The sequence below is a fragment of the Orcinus orca genome, chromosome 3, assembly GCF_937001465.1.
Source record: "Orcinus orca chromosome 3, mOrcOrc1.1, whole genome shotgun sequence".
In the NCBI taxonomy this organism is placed as follows: Eukaryota; Metazoa; Chordata; class Mammalia; order Artiodactyla; family Delphinidae; genus Orcinus; species Orcinus orca.
Genome location: NC_064561.1, coordinates 11,153,381 through 11,173,744, shown reverse-complemented (window position 1 = coordinate 11,173,744; position 20,364 = coordinate 11,153,381). Strand labels below are relative to the sequence as shown.

General features: G+C 53.9%; 1 protein-coding gene across 2 annotated transcripts in view; it reads left to right on the top strand.

Moving 5' to 3' along the window:
• The window catches only part of UPF1 (UPF1 RNA helicase and ATPase), a 36,262-nt gene that overhangs the window by 13,397 nt on the left and 2,501 nt on the right, over positions 1-20,364 (top strand). The window contains exons 2-23 of one of the 2 annotated variants that reach the window (XM_004277521.4): positions 801-943; positions 2,550-2,639; positions 4,949-5,116; positions 5,542-5,722; positions 6,842-7,003; positions 7,624-7,708; positions 7,892-7,990; positions 8,522-8,630; positions 8,805-8,964; positions 9,068-9,186; positions 9,648-9,812; positions 9,908-10,022; positions 10,634-10,777; positions 11,171-11,384; positions 14,651-14,768; positions 15,175-15,331; positions 15,561-15,703; positions 16,845-17,019; positions 17,581-17,662; positions 19,213-19,374; positions 19,509-19,726; positions 20,071-20,193. In XM_004277521.4, coding sequence (XP_004277569.1) covers positions 801-943; positions 2,550-2,639; positions 4,949-5,116; positions 5,542-5,722; positions 6,842-7,003; positions 7,624-7,708; positions 7,892-7,990; positions 8,522-8,630; positions 8,805-8,964; positions 9,068-9,186; positions 9,648-9,812; positions 9,908-10,022; positions 10,634-10,777; positions 11,171-11,384; positions 14,651-14,768; positions 15,175-15,331; positions 15,561-15,703; positions 16,845-17,019; positions 17,581-17,662; positions 19,213-19,374; positions 19,509-19,726; positions 20,071-20,190 — 3,129 coding nt within the window. In that variant the 3' untranslated portion in view covers positions 20,191-20,193. Of the gene's footprint in view, positions 1-800; positions 944-2,549; positions 2,640-4,948; positions 5,117-5,541; positions 5,723-6,841; positions 7,004-7,623; positions 7,742-7,891; positions 7,991-8,521; positions 8,631-8,804; positions 8,965-9,067; positions 9,187-9,647; positions 9,813-9,907; positions 10,023-10,633; positions 10,778-11,170; positions 11,385-14,650; positions 14,769-15,174; positions 15,332-15,560; positions 15,704-16,844; positions 17,020-17,580; positions 17,663-19,212; positions 19,375-19,508; positions 19,727-20,070; positions 20,194-20,364 lie in introns of both variants that reach the window. The other variant, XM_012535922.3, reaches the window with a different exon arrangement.

The following is a 20,364-nucleotide window of genomic DNA, read 5'->3' as shown; positions in this document are numbered from 1 at the left end:
GCTTGACCCAGCCTTGTGTGGGCTGTGGCCCGTGGGGACCATGATGAGGACTGTTGACTGCTGTCTGAGGAGGCAGTTCCAACGGGGGCAGCATTAGGAGCACCTGTTTCCCTCGGACAAGCTGAGTCTGTGCACTCGTGAATGGATGTGTGAGCTCAGCAGAGGTGCCTGTGAAATTCATCGCTTAGTTATTTAAAGTTGCCTATTTGTATGTTTTTGCTGTTATGACATATAAAGGGTACATTTAGTAAGATTGTGTCCTGAAACTGGAAGATTATCCTAACATTCAATTTCTAATTCATAATTAAGAAGGGCTGCCTTCTGGAGAGGGGAACTGACAGTGAAGGAAGTATGTGGACTAACGAGAGAACTGCATTCCCACATCTGCAGGCGTCACAACCTTTACTTCTGGTGCTTAGGCTTTAAAGGAGGAGGACCCTTGTGCAGCTGTCCGCAGGGGGGGACCATATCTGGTTTGTAAAAAGTCATCTTGCTTCTTGTGGCCCTCAGCTTCCTGCTTGTAGTCATGGCGCTATGGCTAGATGGGGTTGGGCCTGGGTGTGCAGGTGGCAGGGCGGATGACCTCAGCCACCTGTGCCCTGTTTTTGGCCAGGTAGGTTTGATAGGGAAGAGGAGAGTATGAAAAGTCAAATCAGAAGACGCTGAACTGTTGCACAGTAGAGAGCAGGCCAGTGCTTCATGGGAAGGTTGCCATGACTGCTCATATGGGGAGAAGCCATGTGCCTGGGCTGAGGCCCGGAAGCTGCAGTCTTTCATGGTGACGCTGCCTTCTGCCATAGGTCGGTGGGCCTGAGGGCATCCTGCAGAACGGGGCCGTGGATGACAGCGTGGCCAAGACTAGCCAGTTGTTGGCCGAGTTGAACTTCGAAGAAGATGAGGAAGATACCTATTACACGAAGGATCTCCCCATACATGCCTGCAGGTGAGCACCTTCAGCGGAGGAGAGGACTCGCCTCCCAGAGCATCTACATTCTATATGCATTTGCTAACTTTACAGAGGCCCCTCTAAGACCATGGACTGTGACACTTGGAAACACTGTCCTTGGGAATAAGGAGGTTGCTCAAGCCTTTATACACCCATAAGTCCCTATTACTGGGCAGGCGAATGGGATCAGCACCCTCTGTCATCCCTGATTCTCCCAGCTGGAGGGGGAAAGGTTCCCCTTCTCTGCTTTCCTCAGGCCCTTGGGTTGTTACCCGGTACCTGCCCCACTCACGTATCAGAAAGAACTCATCACATGGGGTGAGCATTTGGAGGGTGAATAGAGCAGCTAAGATTTCTCTTACAAAGAGATTACTGTAGGCTTCTTTAAAACATCTGCCTCCTTGTTGCATGGAAGATTCCTGAAAAATTGGAAGTGAGTAGTCAGTGGATAGACCTGCGTGTTGACCAAATTTGGAATTCTTATCTAGAGGAGGACCCACCCCTTGTGTTTGGACTTACTCCTGCTTTTTTGTTACACGCACATGAGGAAATTGAGACCAAAAGAGGTGAAATGATCTTGCTCAGGGCACCCCGCCAGGCAGGGCAGTGGGCCTGGGCCTCTACTCAGCTCTGCCTGCCCCTTGGGCACGCTGCCCCTCTGAGGTCTGCACCCATCACGGGACAGAGGGCCGCTCTTTTCCCTGCTTGGTGGGCACACTTTTTTACTTTGTTGGCTCTTTGTTCACTCTCATTTACAGTACATTTTTACATATGTATTCGCGTTCCTGTTATGTACCAAATATGCCTGTGAAGTGGTCCTGGTGAAGCTGCAGGTCGTTAAAGTCTGCACACCCCGTCACACTCCTGCCGTCCGTGGGGAGTGGAGTAGGGAGAGCCCCCTGGCGTGAGGTGTTGAAGGGAAGGTTCTTGGCCAGAGGACATTCTCATTTGAGACTTGAGTCTTGGCTTCATCCACATACAGAACTCTGTGGAGAGCCAATATTTTTGTTTTTGGTGTGTTGATTTTCAGAAAAGGGAGGCCAGGGGGATCTCCCTAGGTGCTCCTTGTGAGCTGAGCTCAGTCTGTACCCCAGGACCCTCCGCTGCTGGGTTGAGCTGAGTGTTCCCAGGAGCAGGGCGCCCTCTGCTGGAGCATGGGAGGCACTGTGAACGCAGCGTGGTCTCAGCTTACCTTCTGTGTGCCCAGAGCTAAGGATGCCGATTTCCCTGCTTATAAGTCACGGTTCCTGAAACTTGAGGCCAAGGGGAGTGACTAGGTCACCTTGGGGGTTTTAGGACTCCGTTGTTGGGCTCACCTGGCACCTTTTACTGCTCTCACCCCCCGACACACACCTCACCCTGGAAGGGGCTTTGCTGCTGTCTGAGGAGTCTCCACAGCACCCCTAAACCCTTCCCTGCGTTCACAGGGTCAGGAAGCCTCTGCAGTTAACTGATTGGATTTTGTTAGTGGGATCATTGGGTTTGAGTATGTGTTTAATGAAAAACTTAAAAATGTTGTAAGAGGAAAGAATTTTACATCCTGCCAAATTAAAACCAGAGAGTGGTCTTCTAGCTTTAACTGTTGATGTTTTGACTTTTTTAGTTACTGCGGAATACACGATCCTGCTTGCGTGGTTTACTGTAATACCAGCAAGAAGTGGTTCTGTAATGGACGTGGAAATACTTCTGGCAGGTAGATAATCAAACCGCGCATGTGTCTTTAATCAGTGCTGTGCTCAGATTTGTGTGTAAATTATGGAAATGTTGAAGCGAAGCACAATATAAAAGCACGCTAACAAACCTGGTTTTTTCCCTCCTCTGTGACTGGTTTAACTTGAAACAGATGGTGGTGTGTGAATGCCTTAATGTATTTACCCTTGATTTATTCTCTGTGGTTCTTTTTATTATGCAAGTAGGGTTGGCTTAATTCTCTTTCCCAGTTTTTATTTATATTTTTCTGCAAGATGAGCTCCTGGCACGCCCGTTCATCTTCATTACTGGGTGCCTGGGGAGGATGTTCCCAAGACAGTAATGGGCATCCATGGGAGCCGCTTCCTGAGAAGGCTCCCTCTGGCCTTAGCTCATCAGAGCAGTCCTGAGGCTAATATGGGCCAGATCCTGAATCATCAGATTAAATTAAGTTCACTTGACCGTCGGTTCTGGGCTTCCCTTCCTGCTGTTGATCAGCAGCAGCTGTGACTAGGTCCCTTGTTTTGTGTTTGGGGTGAGACCCGCATTGTGAGGGTGCTTGGATTCCAGGGGAGAGTCCGTTTGGCTAAGCTCGAGTGGTGAGACTCCTCAGCCTCCACCGCTGGCATGGGTCTGGTCCTGGTGGCTCCTCCAAGGCTGCCATGATGTGCAGCGACTCACTCCATTACCACAGGGAAGCAGAGCAGAGTCTCCGTGGGGCAAGGATCCAGGTCGCCTGCAAGAAAGCGGCATCTTCCTCTGAGGTTCATGTTTTATAGAAATAAAGTGACAAAATTCCATAGGCAGCTTTATTTGCACAGAGCCCCGTACCCTTACTGTGCCTTTGGCAGCTGTGGCTGAGGACACAGAATGGTCAGATCTCGTGTCACCTTGGAGTTAGTAATGCGAATTGTGGGGTTCTGAGTGAGGCAAGAAAGGGAGCTGATGTTTTTTAGAGATTTGAAGGGAAAAGCATCTTCAGGATAACCAGAAGAGACTGGTATACCATTTTCTGAACATTCTGGGTAATTATAAGTGTTACCGTGTTCACATTAGTTCCTCTCCTGCAGGAAAAGCAGTTAAATAAAACTTGCCTTGGCTGGCAACCCCAGCTTCCGGTCAGCAGAGCCAAGATAAGGGAAGTGAGCGGAGGGCCTCTAAGAGAAAACAGACTCGGCCAGCCAGATTGTGTGTTCTGTGCAAGGTCAGACTGTGAAGGTGATGGGACAGCCACTCGCCTTCAAGAAGCTGCCAGTGTAATGGAGTGAGGTGGGCCTAGAAAAGACAAGAGAAAATCACTGATCCTGGTAGAAGGCCCAGGGGTGGGGGGAGGGGTGGCTTTGGAAGTACGGAGAGCAGTGATGATTAGTTAGGTAATCTGACAGTCTTCGTGGGGCCAGAGAGGATTAGGATGTTGGCATCTGAGCCGAAGCTTGAACAGGAGGGGTTTCCCAAGGTGATGTGAGGGTGGCAGCAGGGAAGGCTGGAGGCTTGGCAGGCATGCTCAGCGTGTGACAAACCTGCAGCCAGGCTGCAGATCGCTGCGGGGGCTGGGAGGGCTTGAGGCAGAACCGTGCACCACCCGTGGGCCCTGAATGAGGCTGGCGTGGCGGAGGGTAGAGTTCTGTGGCTGGGGCACTCAGGTCCTGGTTTAGGTGAGCCGTGTCCCGGAAATGAGAAAGGCGTCAGAGCCCTGGCCACCCGAAGCAAGGAAAGAGCTGAGGCGGTGGGGCTTTCAGACCGTTCAGGGCTGGCCCTGTGCTTCCGGAGAGTAGCCCTGAGCCCCACTACTCGGTATTTTTTACTGTCCTCAGGTTTCTGATACATTTGGTTATCAGGTTTCCTGGCCTGCAGCAAATGAGGAGGGATGTTGCTCCTGGAAGCAGGCACAGGGGCCATGAGAAGTGACTTTGAAAGGAGCAGGAGAGAAACTACAACGAGCAGAGGAGCAGTGAAAGGGGCGAGCCTCCTGCCTCTCCAGGACAGCAGCCTTGGCCCCAGCGTTAGATTCACTTAGGTCCAATAAGTTGGATTTAAGAAAGCAGGAACTGGGGGGGAGAGAAAAAAGCAGGAACTGTGTGAAACGTGTTAGGAAAGTTTTCCTTAAAAATGGTTCAAGTCGGATTGATTTTTGTGCTCCGTGGGGAGCCAGTTCAGGGGCGGGCTGGTCCCCCGGGATGCCAGATGGATGAGGTGTGACCACTCCTGCTAATGGACCGTGAACGGTACCGGAACTTTTAACGGAGCTCGAAAATTGGAAGTGGTGAAAAGCCAAACTTTGGGTGTTAACTATTTATCATTTCCTGGTTTCAGCCACATTGTAAATCACCTCGTGAGGGCAAAATGCAAAGAGGTGACTCTGCACAAGGATGGGCCCCTGGGGGAGACGGTTCTGGAGTGTTATAACTGCGGCTGCCGCAACGTCTTCCTCCTCGGCTTCATCCCTGCCAAGGCTGACTCGGTTGTGGTGCTGCTATGCAGGTGAGGGCAGGGCCGCGATTTCCCTGGGGGACTGCCTTTCAGCCCCAGTCCTCTTCCCCAAAGACTCAGCCACTCCATGGCTCTGACTCCATGGAGCTTTAAAATAGTTTCTGCCGACTGACGAGGTGTAAGGAGGTTCGGGGGGCTGGGGCTTGTTAGAGAGCTGGGAATGTCAAGTAACCCTTTTGGGGTGTGTTCTGGTTAAATCACGAAAACAATTCTGTAAAAGCAAAGTCTCTTCTGAGTTTTAAGAGTTCAGAGCTCAAGTGTGTGGGGACACACAATTTATTCCTAACAATTTAAAGGTAATGTGCTCATACAGTAAAATGTAGGGAAAACGCCCCTTTGAGGTTAAAGGCAGTAAGCCTTTGGGGGGCTAGAGGTCATCCTCACCTGGGCTCTCCCCACCCTCGGGGCTTCTGCAGGCAGCCCTGTGCCAGTCAGAGCAGTCTCAAGGACATTAACTGGGACAGCTCGCAGTGGCAGCCCCTGATCCAGGACCGTTGCTTCCTGTCCTGGCTGGTCAAGATCCCTTCTGAGCAGGAGCAGCTGCGGGCGCGGCAGATCACCGCCCAGCAGATCAACAAGCTGGAGGAGCTCTGGAAGGTGAGGGCCTGCTGGGAATGCACACCCATCTCAGCACCAGGTGTTGCGGGGGGTGGAGAGGGGAGCTGGGGGTGGTGTCTCAGAAACAGGAGGTTCCGGAAGGAGCTCGAGGGGGACTCTGCAGCCTCTACCTGGAGTGGCCCCTCGAGCTCCTTCTGGAAGCAGGACCGAGGGCGCCACGGGTACCTCCGCCAGGCCTCTGGGAAAGGAAAGCTCCGGCTGTTAGAATTTTTCTCTTGCTGAGGGCAAGGGTAGGTGGTGGGAAGGAAGTGGTTGGGAACTGGCCATTGGTGACTGTGTGTGGACATGTCAGGAAGAGCCGGGCCTGAGTGGACAGACAGGACTGCGGGTGTACTCCATAAAACCTGGTCGGGCCTGTGGCGCATCGGAGCCAGGGCGACACCAGGCTGGGGGCGCGCAGGATTCCTGCCCTGCCCACAGACTGTTTCTCCAGGGAAGCCCATCTCTGGTTCTGGCTGTTTATATTTTACCATAAAGTTTTAGTAACTAGGCTAGAAATTTTAATTAGGCACCCATATAATCAAGGATGTGAATTTATCTTCAAGTGCAAGTCAAAATATTTTTGAAGGACAGTCCAGCAAGGAACCTTTCCACCTTGATTTTCAAGTTGCCACAATTACTTCACTGTTCCTGTTTGTATCCAGACAGCCCACATACTGTTTTGTCCCTGCCAAGGAAGTGTGCGTTGCTCCTGTTGGTGCAGCATAGGATCAGGAGGAAATGGGGACGTGGGCCTTCCTTTCTGTTTACACAGCCAGGGAAGCCAGTAATCTTTCTGGCAGCCAGGAAGAAGTGTAATCTCTCCCAGGTCAGGGGTTAGGCCTTTGTTGGAGAATGCAGCCATCTGATGGTATAGGTGTGTCAGGGCTGTGTACCTGGGTGTCCACCTTTGTGTGCCACGTGGACTTCCTGATGTGAGGGCTCTCCTTACGGAGTGGACACCACCGACCACCGGGTGCCCTTCTCCGCATCAGCCCAACATCAGCTCGTTCTGAGAAACGGTGGGTGTGACTGTGCCTCTGTTGACTGGGGAGCTCGCATATAGTTCATTGTAGAGGTGAGAACAGGGAAGAACGTGGTGCCGTTCTTGTCCTCTAGGAAAATCCTTCTGCCACCTTGGAGGACCTCGAGAAGCCGGGAGTGGATGAGGAGCCGCAGCATGTCCTCCTGCGGTATGAGGATGCCTACCAGTACCAGAACATTTTCGGTCCTCTGGTCAAGCTGGAGGCTGACTATGATAAGAAACTGAAAGAGTCGCAGGTGATGTGTGTGCAGGAGGGTTTGGTCATTTTAACAAAGCATCTCTTCTAAGGTCTGGGGAGGGTGGTTTTCTCTGCAGACTGCAAATGCTGACGTGGGCCGAGGCCCAGCCCCTGAGAGACAGAACCGTGGATTGAGGACAGGCCTGTGGGCAGACGCCCCATCACTCAAAGCCAGACACCCGCCTGGGTGTTTTCTGATTTTAAATCCAACAAAAATTCCTTACATTTGGGTTTGTAGCCTTTGCCACAGCCATGAGAGTCAGACCTCAGGAGCCCACAGCACACTGAGGACACTCCTTGTGCCCATCCCTCGGAGACTGTGCATAGGAAGCAGGAGCCCTGAGGCTCACGAGATGTGTCCCCGGCCATCGGCTTCCTTCTCTCCCTCCGCAGCCCACAGAGAAGCCGCCTCCAAGAACAGACATCATATGGGGGTCTCCTGGTCGTCCTGCGCAGGTTTCGGGGTCCTAATGACTTCTTGGATGTGCCCTTGTTGGTGTTTCAGGCTGTCCGGTGCTGCTTGCCATAGGGCACGCACCTGTGGAAACCCAGACACAAGGAGTCCAGGCCTGTGTCTGTGTTGCAGGCTAACAGGGCTCTTATTTTTTATGTGCTCAGACTCAAGATAACATCACGGTCAGGTGGGACCTGGGCCTTAACAAGAAGAGAATCGCCTACTTCACTTTGCCCAAGACTGACTCTGGTAATGAGGATTTAGTCATAATTTGGTTAAGAGGTGATTTTAAGTTTTAAAATATTTGTGACCATAAGTAGCATAAAATTCCTAGTTTCACCCTTGTAAAGTGTCCCTTAATTTGAACTCTTCATGGTAGCGTCTGTGGCACATGTGAAAACTTTAACTTTCTTGCTGTCTTTTCCCTGTAAGACATGCGGCTCATGCAAGGGGATGAGATATGCCTGCGGTACAAAGGGGACCTGGCGCCCCTGTGGAAAGGGATCGGCCACGTCATCAAGGTCCCTGATAGTATCCTTTGTGTAAAGAAGGGCTGGCACAGGCACTGTCTGCCCAAGACTGTGACGAACTTGTCCAGAGCACAGGAGACCTGCGTGGGGGTCACTGCTGAGAGCAGCCTCGGGGCCTCAGGTGGAGGGAAGGGTGTGTACAGCTGCGACTGCAACGCCCTTTCTTCAGGTGTCCTCTGAGGGGGCACCGTTTCTATAAAACTGATGAAGAGAGCTGCTTAGGCAGAAGCCAGGGTGCTCCGAGCTATGTGCCTGAGGGCTCTGCGGAAATTCACAGTCAGGGCCTGGAACTTGGGCCCTGGGCTTGGCTGCTCCATGCTGGGTGCTGGCTGCTGCCCCAGGGCTCACGAGGAGGAGGACGGTGCTGGCTGCGCTGGCCCCGGACACGGTGGGCAGAATCTGTCACCGAGAACATGGGTCTCTGGCTGCGTTTTCTGTCTTTGGTGCAGAGGAGGGTCTGTGTCTTCAGTAACAGAGTGAGGTCTCCTCAGAAAGGCTTTTGACCAGAATGAGACTTAACTCGGCGGCATAGATTATGGCGATGAGATCGCTATTGAGCTTCGGAGCAGTGTGGGTGCACCCGTGGAGGTGACTCATAACTTCCAGGTGGATTTCGTGTGGAAGTCAACCTCATTCGACAGGTATGTCTGCCTCCTTCCCAGCCTCTACTTCCCTGCATCTACTTTGCCATCACCTGCCCTTGGCGTGGCTGCTGCCTCCGGCGTCTCCGTGCTTCTCCTCCTCATCACGGAGGGGCAGGTCTGCACAGCAGCTCCACGGTGGTGCGTGCCACTGACCTGGAGCTTTCCTTTCAGGATGCAGAGTGCGTTGAAAACCTTTGCTGTGGACGAGACCTCCGTGTCGGGCTACATCTACCACAAACTTCTCGGCCACGAAGTGGAGGATGTGATCATCAAGTGCCAGCTGCCCAAACGCTTCACGGCGCAGGGGCTCCCTGACCTCAACCACTCTCAGGTTCTCCCCCGCCCCGGGGGCAGGAGGGTCCCGGACTGCAGAGCCTGCCCGGTGAGCGGCCCTCCGCCGTGCCTGCACCCCTAACGGCCACTTGTATCCGAAGGTTTACGCCGTGAAGACTGTGCTGCAGAGACCACTGAGTCTGATCCAGGGCCCACCGGGCACAGGAAAGACGGTGACCTCAGCCACCATTGTCTACCACCTGGCTCGGCAAGGCAATGGGTAGGGCTCTGCATGGCCCAAGTGGGGGAGAGAAGGAGGCCTGTCTTCCAGGAGGCTTCGGGGCCCAGGGTGTCTGGCATGCTGCATTCTATGCCGTTTGTATTAGATCTGGCCTTTGCGGTTGCTTTTAACAAGCAAACCTGCCATTCTTGTAAAGGCCGTAGTGGGTAGGTCCATCCTGGGTCGTGTTGTGCCTGCGTGCACCTTGGAGCTTTGAGAGGCTTTACAGTGCAAACGGGAGGTGAGGATGTTGGACTCGGGTGCTAGCGGTGGGTTGCTTGAGTAGAGTGAAGATCAGGAAGCTCCAGACCATCTGGCTCTTAGCTCCTTCAGCATCGTGTCACTCCCGGCTTTAGTCTTAGAGCTTGAGCTGGCTCTACCGCCTGTGATTCAAAACAACAGTCTTGGCTAATTCGACTTTCTCTGGGCGAGCACTGACATTTGCTCACATTGTGTTGAAGGCCCGTGCTTGTCTGTGCTCCAAGCAACATAGCCGTGGATCAGCTGACTGAGAAGATCCACCAGACTGGGCTGAAAGTCGTGCGGCTCTGTGCCAAGAGCCGAGAGGCCATCGATTCCCCGGTGTCGTTCTTGGCCCTGCACAACCAGATCAGGAACATGGACAGGTGGGTGTCGGGTAGCCGGCCTTAAGTGAGGTGTGTCTCCCCTGGGCAGGCCCTGGCGGCACACGCCTCCCTCTCACGTGCCCCTGTGTCTGCAGCATGCCGGAGCTCCAGAAGCTGCAGCAGCTGAAGGATGAGACTGGCGAGCTGTCGTCTGCGGATGAAAAGCGATACCGGGCCCTGAAGCGCACTGCCGAGAGGGAGCTGCTCATGGTGAACTCACCTGCCCTGCTGCCGGGGGAACTGGCCTGGGCCTTTGGGCGTTTGTCTTGTTCACTTGGGCCAAAGGACCTGCTTGGATACGTTAAGTCCACGATGGCACCTTTAGTTAGTTTGTTCTTTTGCATTTGAGGAGAGAACTCTGATACCCTCCTCCGTATGCTTTTCTGAGATCACACAGAGACATCTTGTTGAGGTAGATTCCACTTCCCGCCAGCCTCCCTGCTGCTGGGATCTTGGGAACCTGGTCCGTACCCGCGGTGGGGCAGGGGGCAGGTCTGGAGCGCTGTCTCCTGCTCTTTGCTGATGAACCAACCAGAAGTGGATCTCAGCCTGAGCGTGGTGCCCTTGGCTTAGCGCTGCCCCTCAGAGGCTGTCTCAAGGCGCCAAGCTCTTTCTTAGGAGTGAAGCCCAACCACTTAGGATCTCGAAAGTTAGGGTCATTGCACCCTGGACAGATGTTGTCAGGGAGGGACCACTTATCTCCATAGTTGTTGAGGAGGGCGTGGACCGGAATGGTGTCTGTGTCCCGTCCTGCCTGCTTTGGGGATCTGGGAACATTGGCCGTGCAGGTGCCCTGATGCCTGGCGCACTCTCTTCCCCAGAATGCAGATGTCATCTGCTGCACGTGTGTGGGCGCCGGGGACCCGAGGCTCGCCAAGATGCAGTTCCGATCCATTTTAATCGACGAGAGCACCCAGGCCACCGAGCCAGAGTGCATGGTCCCTGTGGTCCTTGGAGCCAAGCAGGTGGGCCACAGCCCATCCATTATAGTCTTGTTTGAAAATTGGTGTGCATTCTCTCGTTCCAGTTCTGTGTAATTCTTAGTGCTGGGGGTTTGTTTTTAAGTGTCCTGTAGTGCTGTTTGATGCCCTGCCAGAGCACAGAGGGATGCACAGCAGGCCCTTTGAGGGGGTCTTCGAAGGGTGGACTTGGCACAGAGTGCCTTTGTGTGGGTTCTGAGTGCAAGTTTGCGTGTTCCATGTATGTGGTGGGCAGTTTTCCCACCCCCAGGCCATATCTTGCCACTTGAATTCACATAGCCGGGTGGTTGTATGGACCCTGGCCCTCTTAGTCCCCTGAGTGGACGTCTAGGCTGTTCCATGCTTGAGCTTCTTACCTGTGTGGGCCTTTCACCACAGCTGATCCTCGTGGGCGACCACTGCCAGCTGGGCCCCGTGGTGATGTGCAAGAAGGCGGCCAAGGCCGGGCTGTCCCAGTCGCTCTTTGAGCGCCTGGTGGTGCTGGGCATCCGTCCCATCCGCCTGCAGGTCCAGTATCGGATGCATCCTGCGCTCAGTGCCTTCCCATCCAACATCTTCTATGAGGGCTCTCTTCAGAATGGTGTCACTGCAGGTAATACTCGGCCCAGAGTGGGGGGCCTGGGGAGACAATACCTCCTGTCACTTCCTTCTTAAGTGGCCTTACGTGGTGACTGCTAGTGGGTAGGGGACGCCTCAGAGAGATGCAGTGGTCAGTGGGACAGAAAGTGCACTCTGGGACATTCTCGGGGTGTGGGCAAGGGGGAGCCTGTGTCCTCGTAAAATTCAGAGTCACTATGTGAGCATTTCCACCATTGGCGCATCACACACAACACACACAAGAGGGGGTGGCAGAGCTGACTGCCTGTCCCGCTCCTTCCTCTATCGGTGGTTCTCAAAGTCCGGGCCATGGGGGTCTCAAAGACCTCTGCACGACCAAGGCCAGACTACTTCTGTAGTAACACTGGGACATCGTGTGCCTTTTGGCTGTGCTGACACTTACGCTAATGGCGCAGAAGCCTCAGCATGAGTCAGTGGTACGACCAGGCTGCTGTGTGTCGTCACCACCACGCACCTGTGGCAGGCACCAGCCTGGGTGCACAAGCAAAGAGTACTCAGGTTACTAATCCCTGAGTGCATGTTCTTGTGATTCTATGTGTGATGGGAGAGGACGTTCTCCTAAGAAACTTGGCAGGGGTGTGAGGTGCTTGAAGGAAGGACTCACACACTGGTTATACAGACTGGGGTATTTAGCAGGCGTTTTCCCAAAAGTGACCAAAGTGAGCCTGTGGCTTCAAGGAAAATAACTGAGAATATTCATCACCAGTGATAAAATCTGAGAATTCACACCAAAATTAGAATTTTGGAAAACCCATGTCCCCTAGCATAAGCTGATCAAGTCTTCCCAATGCTGCATGGATTTTCTGATGAGATCTTTGGTGGTGACAGATGTCAGGTGCGTCAGCCTTTGGAAGCTCTGCTTGACGGGGTGAGCAGGCACTTGCCATTCCAGTGGCCAGCAAGGGTGCTCCCAAGTCACTGGGGGGTCAAAGGCCATGCAGGTGCAGGGCAGAGTAGAAAGGCCATCGTCACTGACCTGCAGGGTGACCTCCCGTCCAGCTTTCCTGTAGAATTGGGCAGAATTCCACAGTAGTAGGAAAGGTCATAAAACACGCTTCCCTTTTCCAACCACGTGCATCTGTGACCATCCTCACATGCTGCAAGGGCTCATGGGAGACTGGGAGCAGGAGTAGAATAAGCCAGATAGTGAAGTGAGTTGCGAAAATTCACTAAATATATATTTTAGTGGAAAATACAGTTATTTTTCATAAAAAAATATTTGTAAGTTAATATGTTTATCTTTAAATGAATTTTAAAATATTTTAGATTTCTGGGTTTTAAAATACAATAAATATCAGTAGATGTAATCCATAAAAACAATAGCTGTTTGAACTCAACTTTTCAGAGTGTAAAGGGGTTCTGAGACCAGCATTCATTCAAGAACCAGTTAGTGTCTCATTAATGCCAGCAGCCCACCACGTCGGCCTGTTTAGCCCACGTTATAGGTGAGGAGACTGGGGCCGAAAGTGTGCGTGCCTGGCCAGGGCCCCATGGCTGCTGTGCAATGCAGTCTTGACACTTAGAATGCTGCTGGTCTGTTGGGTGGTGGGGCTAGAAAAGGCCGGGCCATGAGGAGCTTGTTTGTGATTCTCTGACGCGGTTGACACTTGTTGGGAAAGCCACCGCTTAACCGTGATTCACACCCTTGCCCACCTTGCTCCACCTACCTCCACGGCGTCAGCTCCGTAGGGCAGGGGTTGGTGGTGGTGGTTCACTGCTGAACCATCAGTGCCCATGAGTATATTTTTTTAAACTCTCTACTGAAGTGTAAAAAAGTGCCCAGATCCTAAGTGTTCAGCTTAGTGAGTTTTCACTAAGTGAACACACCTGTGTAACTAGCACCTGCATCTAAAAGCACAACCTGACCAGCTCCTTGCAGCCTTGAAGTGACCCCTGTCCAGGGCAGTGCGGGTGCCTGCCCAGACCCACGGACTCAGGATAGCCTGACATCAGTGGTGGCGGGAGTGTTTACACCACAGAAATTGGCCAGCACTGTAGATTAGCCCTCGCCTTACCCCCAGCAGGTGGTTAAGCGTTTGCCAGCAGTGAGCAGGTCACCAAGCTTGCCAGCCACTGCCCTCGCTTGAAAGGTTGAGGCTTTGCCTCATTTTCAGCTTGACATAAAAGGGATCATACGACGTGTTCTCATGGGTCAAGCTTCCTTCATCAGTGTTAGGCTATTTTCATGCAAAAATACCAGTTTTCTTACACTAATCTGTTGATCAGGTTACAACTCCAGTCAGAATTCCCAAAGGTGTGGGTGGGGTATGTGACAGGACAAGCTGATTTTTTTAAATTGTAAGGACCAGGCACCCAAGACGAACATGAAGAGCCTGATGAAGGTGGCAACTCATACTAGGAGATGTCAGGAGTTACAGTAAAGCTGCAGTCGCAGAGACACTGGGCACAGTGCCCAGGATAGAGTCCAGAGGCAGACCCATGTGTCCACAGGCCCTGGTGTGTGACAAGATGGGGTCAGCTCAACAGTGTCATTCTTTTTTTTTTTTTTAACCACACCACGTGTCATTTGGGATCTTAGTTCCCCAACCAGGGATCAAACCTGCACCCTCTGCGTTGTGGAAGTGCAGAGTCTTAACCGCTGGACTACCAGGGAAGTCCCAACAGTGTCGTTCTTAAAAGCCAGTTGTAGGGGCATATGAGTCCCTTAAGGTACATCATAAAGCTTCTGGAAGGAAATAGAATATCTTCGTTACCCTGAGGCAGACACAGGTTTCTTTTTTTTTTTTTTGCAGTACGCGGGCCTCTCACTGTTGTGGCCTCTCCCGTTGCGGAGCACAGGCTCCGGACGTGCAGGCTCAGCGGCCATGGCTCACAGGCCCAGCCGCTCCACGGCACGTGGGAGCCTCCCGGACCGGGGCACGAACCCGCGTCCCCTGCATCGGCAGGCGTACTCTCAACCACTGCGCCACCAGGGAAGCCCCCAGACACAGGTTTCTTAAACAGACTGCAGAAAGCACTAACCAGTGAGATCTTTTCAGCCAGTGAGCCGGCTTCATCCCAGACACGGTGCCAGGTGTTCCTGGGAGTTTCGGTACTCGGTGGCCTGGCCCGGGCCCGCAGACCTGGGTCTTTTGCCTGGAGCCTGCGGTTTCCTGCCCCACCGTGTGCCTGCCCAGGATGGCATGGCCTCCACTCAGCTCTCCACCTTAGCTCAGTCCAGACTGCCTACACTTTCTTCTCTGATAGGATATTCTCTTTTTTTCTCCTCTACGATGACAGCGGATCGTGTGAAGAAGGGGTTTGACTTCCAGTGGCCCCAACCGGATAAACCGATGTTCTTCTACGTGACCCAGGGCCAAGAGGAGATTGCCAGCTCAGGCACCTCCTACCTAAACAGGTAAGCAGTGATTCATCTGTGGCGTCTCCTAGCTTCAGTGACGGCTTGTCCAGTGACTGCTAACCTGTGGTTTTGTTTAATGTGGTGGTGAAACTTTTCCTTGTCTCCCTCATCCTTATTCTGTTCAGACACTTAAACCAACAGCCTACTTCCAATCTCATCTTTTCAGCGTATGTTTTTATGTTGAGCAGATCCTTCATAAGCCCACGCGTGAGCCTTTCTATCCCTCATGACTCCCTTGGTAAAGGATGGGCAGCCCAGCTGTGGCCGCACTGGGCAGGGCCTTCCCAGGGTCGTGCTGGAGGCGGAACTGCCCCTGAGCTTCCCACAGCCTCCAGCCTTGGTGGGGGGGCGGTCTCAGGAGCCCACAGGTGGAGCCTGGGAAGTGAAAGCCTGATTTTCTTAGGACGGAGGCTGCAAATGTGGAGAAGATCACCACGAAGCTGCTGAAGGCGGGCGCCAAGCCAGACCAGATCGGCATCATCACGCCCTATGAGGGCCAGCGCTCCTACCTGGTGCAGTACATGCAGTTCAGTGGCTCCCTGCACACCAAGCTCTACCAGGTGCGCGCGCCCAGTCCGGTCTGCTGGCTCCTACCCCAGGCACTGACCTTTGACCGCCTTGTAACAGAGGCGCAGTGAGCCGGTGGCCAGCACCTAGGGGCTCTGCAGGCTTCAGGTCCCAGGCTCATCGCTGGGATTTGATGGTGCATCTTAACACCAGGCTGAGCACACCAGGCTGAGGGGTCCTTGAAGGAAGCCTATTGGCTGACCGTGACCGTTGCCCCTGCAGGAGGTGGAGATCGCCAGCGTGGATGCGTTCCAGGGCCGCGAGAAGGACTTCATCATCCTTTCCTGTGTGCGGGCGAATGAGCACCAAGGCATTGGATTTTTAAACGACCCCAGGAGACTTAATGTGGCCTTGACCAGAGCACGGTATGGAGGACTGAGTCCTGTTGGGCCTTGCTGGTGGCTTCTCTTGCATAGGAGTCCTTCTGAGGCGCTGAGAGGGGTTGGCCCAAGAGGCTGCTCAGTGCCTGGTTCTTTTCCTATTAATTCTCATACCCCAGCTGCACCCTGGGCTGGGGCACAGGGCATGGTAGAGGGGCTTCGCCAGTGCTAGTGGTCAGAGGGCTCCCAGCAGCAATTCGGAAAGAACGTCTCACTCATGAGTTGTCTTTGTTTCTGTGTCCTGGTGGCTTTCTGTGGCCTCAGTCTCGAAGGAAATTCCATCCCAACAACGGAGTGTCCTTGTCAAGTTGTTTAATCCATGAGTCTAATGTTTTAGTCCTATTTGCCTTGTTCAGTTCTGGAATAAAACTTTTCTGAAATGGTGAGGGACCCAGAGGGCAAGATGGACCCCGTGTTACCCCCACGTGACACCAGACAACAGCCACCATCGTACCAGCCCCAAGCAGGGCTCACGTTCGCATGTTGGTCCCTTCCCCACTGAGGGCACCTTGGTTTTCGTTTGTTACCCCATTTGTTTTGTGGCCAGCTTTGGCAGGGGCGGGGGTGGTCCCAGCACAGCCTGATGGGTGTGAGCATCCATTAGCAGCTCAGCTTGGGCCTCGAGTTACATGCCCGGCCCATAAGGGGTCCCGAAGCTGCTGTGGAGCCTGCCTGGGCCACTTATGACATAGTGCCCAGGAGGCTGACTCGTGGTTGCAAACAAGGAGACTCACTCTGAGCTCATCAGCCCACAGAGGTGTTTTGACATCTGGGCTCCACAGAAATCTGCCCTCAAATAAACCCAGGTGTAGGCTCGGCAGCTACAGGGTGGGCTCCAGTGAAAGTCACCTCAGCTCGCAGTTACCCACCCGTCCCCAGCATTCACGGCGGGCACTGGCACAGGCAGGGCAGGCGTCTGGTTAGGGAGGTCGAGGGTGGCACCCAAGGCTCCTGTGTGGCAAGAGGAGGGGTGCCTGGTGGGCGGGGTGCCAGGAGAGCTGCCTGGGCACCTTTTACTCTGGACTTGGGTTTCGAGTTCGTTTGCTCTTGCCTTGGACCAATCTGCGTAGTGCTCTGCTCACTGTGCAGCCCTAAGCACGGCACTCTTTGTGCCCACGTCTCGCAGATATGGGGTCATTATTGTGGGCAACCCAAAGGCCCTGTCCAAGCAGCCGCTCTGGAACCACCTGCTGAACTACTACAAGGAGCAGAAGGTGCTGGTGGAGGGGCCGCTGAACAACCTGCGGGAGAGCCTCATGCAGTTCAGCAAGCCCAGGAAGCTGGTCAACACCATCAACCCGGTGAGGGCCGGCCGCGGGCAGGGGGCGGGGAGGCGGGGAGGAGACTGCTGGGAACCCCGTCCTCCCCAAGCCAGTGTTCCGGGCACGTGGCAGTGAGCGATGGCAGGTGTGACACGTGACTAGTGTGAGCTGAGGGTGCGCCGAGAGTGTCAGTGTGTGAACAGGAGCCATGCATGCCGGTCTGTCCCCACAGAGCCCCCCCACGCCAGGTCTCCCTGCTGTTCTGAGGCCTTTCTGGCCTTGGACTTCATGGGATGCTACGTCACAGGTGGCACCTAGGGGTCAGACCCAAGCAGTTAGGGAACTTGGCAAACCCAAGGTGCTCTGGGGGCCTAGGGAGTGGATGCTGCTTGAGCTGAAGCCCAGAGACGGAAATGTTTGGCAACAAAGACCAGGTCAGGTGAGGAGGGGCAGGCAAGGCCCAAAGCACACAAGGCCCAAAGCCGGCAAGCCTCGGGGTAGTCCTCAGTGCAGCCTGGCCACCTCCCAGGCCACCAGATCTTTGGAAGTTCTTCCTTGTGTCAACATGATAAATTCCTCACTTATCTAAACCCTTTGCAGGGAGCCCGCTTCATGACAACAGCCATGTATGATGCCCGGGAGGCCATCATCCCAGGATCCGTCTATGACCGGAGCAGCCAGGGTGAGTCTCTGCAGGGGACCGGACCGGCCCCACAGTTGTTGACCGTTCCCACGCCCACAGCTTCCAGCCCTGTTACTCCTGGAGTGGCCTCCCAAGCCTTGGTCCACAGAAGCCTGTTTGACAGAGTTTTCTCAGCTTCCCTTGTCAGAAATCAAATAATTGGTCTTTGGCCATTTCTAAAAACCAGATGTTTTAAAAATAATACAGCTCAATGGACAGCAGTTTCTCAACAGATACCGCACGCAGCTCAGCCAGTTTGCCCCTGTGCTCACACCCCACCCTGCCTGCCCTTCGCTCGCCTTCTCAGTGGGGGTGTCACACCCACCGCCTCATTTCAGGTTTCGCGGCTTCCCCAAGCTTCAGCTCCATCTGTCAGACCTCAGGGTTGCGCATGCCCGCTTTTCCTGTGTGAGGCTTCCGTATGTACTGAGGCTGAGCCTTATGCTGCTGCTGGGATGACGACTCTTGCCTGAGCCAGTCTGTAGACGGTTCCCATTCATCCCCCAGATCCCTGCCTCCTGGGACCCTTCCCTGCACCAGCCCGCATGGAGGGTGACTGCCTCACCCATGACTCTGTGCCACCTCCCCGAGTTTCACATTGGCCTTAAACCTCTCATGTGCTTGCCACTCACCCTGAGGGCAGGCGCACCCCAGCTGCTCCTTTTCCACATTAAATTGGCAAGGCCCCTTTCCCTGCCCCAGTGTTCTCCCTGTCCCTGGGCTCAGACAGGGGATTGTGTTTTTTTGTTTGTTTTTGTCTGTTTAAATATTTATTTATTTATTTATTTACTTATATTTGGTTGCGCTGGGTCTTGGTTGCGGCAAGCGGACTCCTTAGTTGCAGCACATGGGCTCCTTAGTTGCAGCACGCGAGCTCTTAGTTGCAGCATGCATGTGGGATCTAGTTCCCTGACCTGGGATCAAACCTGGGCCCCCTGCACTGGGAGCGCAGAGTCTTAACCACTGCACCACCAGGGAAGTCCCAGGGATTGTGTTCTTGAAGAACAACAGATCTCTTACCGCCACATCTGACGAGTCCCTGTGTGGCTGGGGGTTTCCTGGGTCCATACTTCATCCCTGATGCCACCGTGGGTCTGGCTACACCCAAGGTTGCCCTGGGGGCTTTTGCTTTCAGTGAGATCTGCTGGTCTGTGAAGCTTGGTCTTTTTCTTTTGATTGGGGGGTGGCAGGGTGGCAGTGGTAGCATGTAATATGAATATAACATTTGCCATAAAAGGTTTTTTTTTAAGAAATTAGAAATGCATAGCGGTTTCAGTTTTTCAGATCCCCATGGGCCAGTGATTCTCAGAATCCCGTGGGAGAAAAGGTGCCTTCCCAGGCACCAGCCTCAAGGAGGCTATTGGGTGCAGGGAGGGGGAGGGGGTTGAGTTGTGAGATTCTGCATCAGGTGACTTTGCCGTTAGGGACGCACCAAGAAACGCTGGGGCAGACAAAGCAGTGACAGGACCAAACAGACATTTCAGCTGTGGGCAGGCAACAGATTCATCTGGATGCAGTGTGATGCCTGCCGTTCTCCTTGTGTCTTATAGGCCGGCCCTCGAACATGTACTTCCAGACCCATGACCAGATTGGCATGATCAGTGCTGGCCCCAGCCACGTGGCTGCCATGAACATTCCCATCCCATTCAACCTGGTCATGCCGCCCATGCCGCCACCGGGGTATTTTGGACAAGCTAATGGGCCAGCCGCAGGTGAGCACTGAGTGGCATCCCATGGGGAAAAGCAGTTTGGCCTTGGAGTTTGTTCACATCCAGGCTTTGAGCAGGAGTGCTTGTCTGTGAGGCTCAAAACCTCGTTCAAGGAACCCTGGATGGCTGTCTTTCAGGCCGGGGCACCCCAAAAGGCAAGACTGGTCGTGGGGGACGCCAGAAGAACCGCTTTGGGCTTCCTGGGCCCAGCCAGACGAATCTCCCCAATAGCCAGGCCAGCCAGGATGTGGCGTCACAGCCCTTCTCACAGGGCGCTCTGACCCAGGGCTACATCTCCATGAGCCAGCCCTCCCAGATGAGCCAGCCCGGCCTCTCCCAGCCTGAGCTGTCCCAGGTGAGCCCTCTGCCACTTTAACTTGAGACGTCTCACACCCACAGAAAAGTCAGACCAGCCCAGGGAGCCCTCTTCACACATGCAGACCCCGTGACACTTACCCCTAAAGACCTTAGCAGGGGGACTGTAGGTCTAGAACATTCCATCCACAATACTGTCCTGGGTAGCGTGTCTCCAATGGTGAAGTAACCAGTGTGGGTTTCCTGCCACTTAGGCTTGAGGATAGGTTTCCAGATTATTCCCTGCGGCTGGTGATGGGCTGGACGCAGAGCAGGTTCTCAAGCCTGGGAGGGTGAGTGCGCATCCTTCGACTGGGTGCTCATCTCTCCAACCTTGTCTTCCAGGACAGTTACCTTGGAGATGAGTTTAAGTCACAGATTGATGTGGCGCTGTCGCAAGACTCCACGTACCAGGGGGAGCGGGCATACCAGCACGGCGGAGTGACGGGGCTGTCCCAGTATTAGAAGGCAAGCTGGCCTCTGGAGGAGGTCTTCGCTGGGATCTGGACTTGTAGGAAAATTTGGGAAATATGGGAGTCTCAAGTCCTCGAGGGGCCAGTGCATCCTGTCACCTGTCACTCTGGGTCCCTGCACCTCTTCTTAGTGTCTGGGGGATGTGAACTTCATGCACACCGTCTG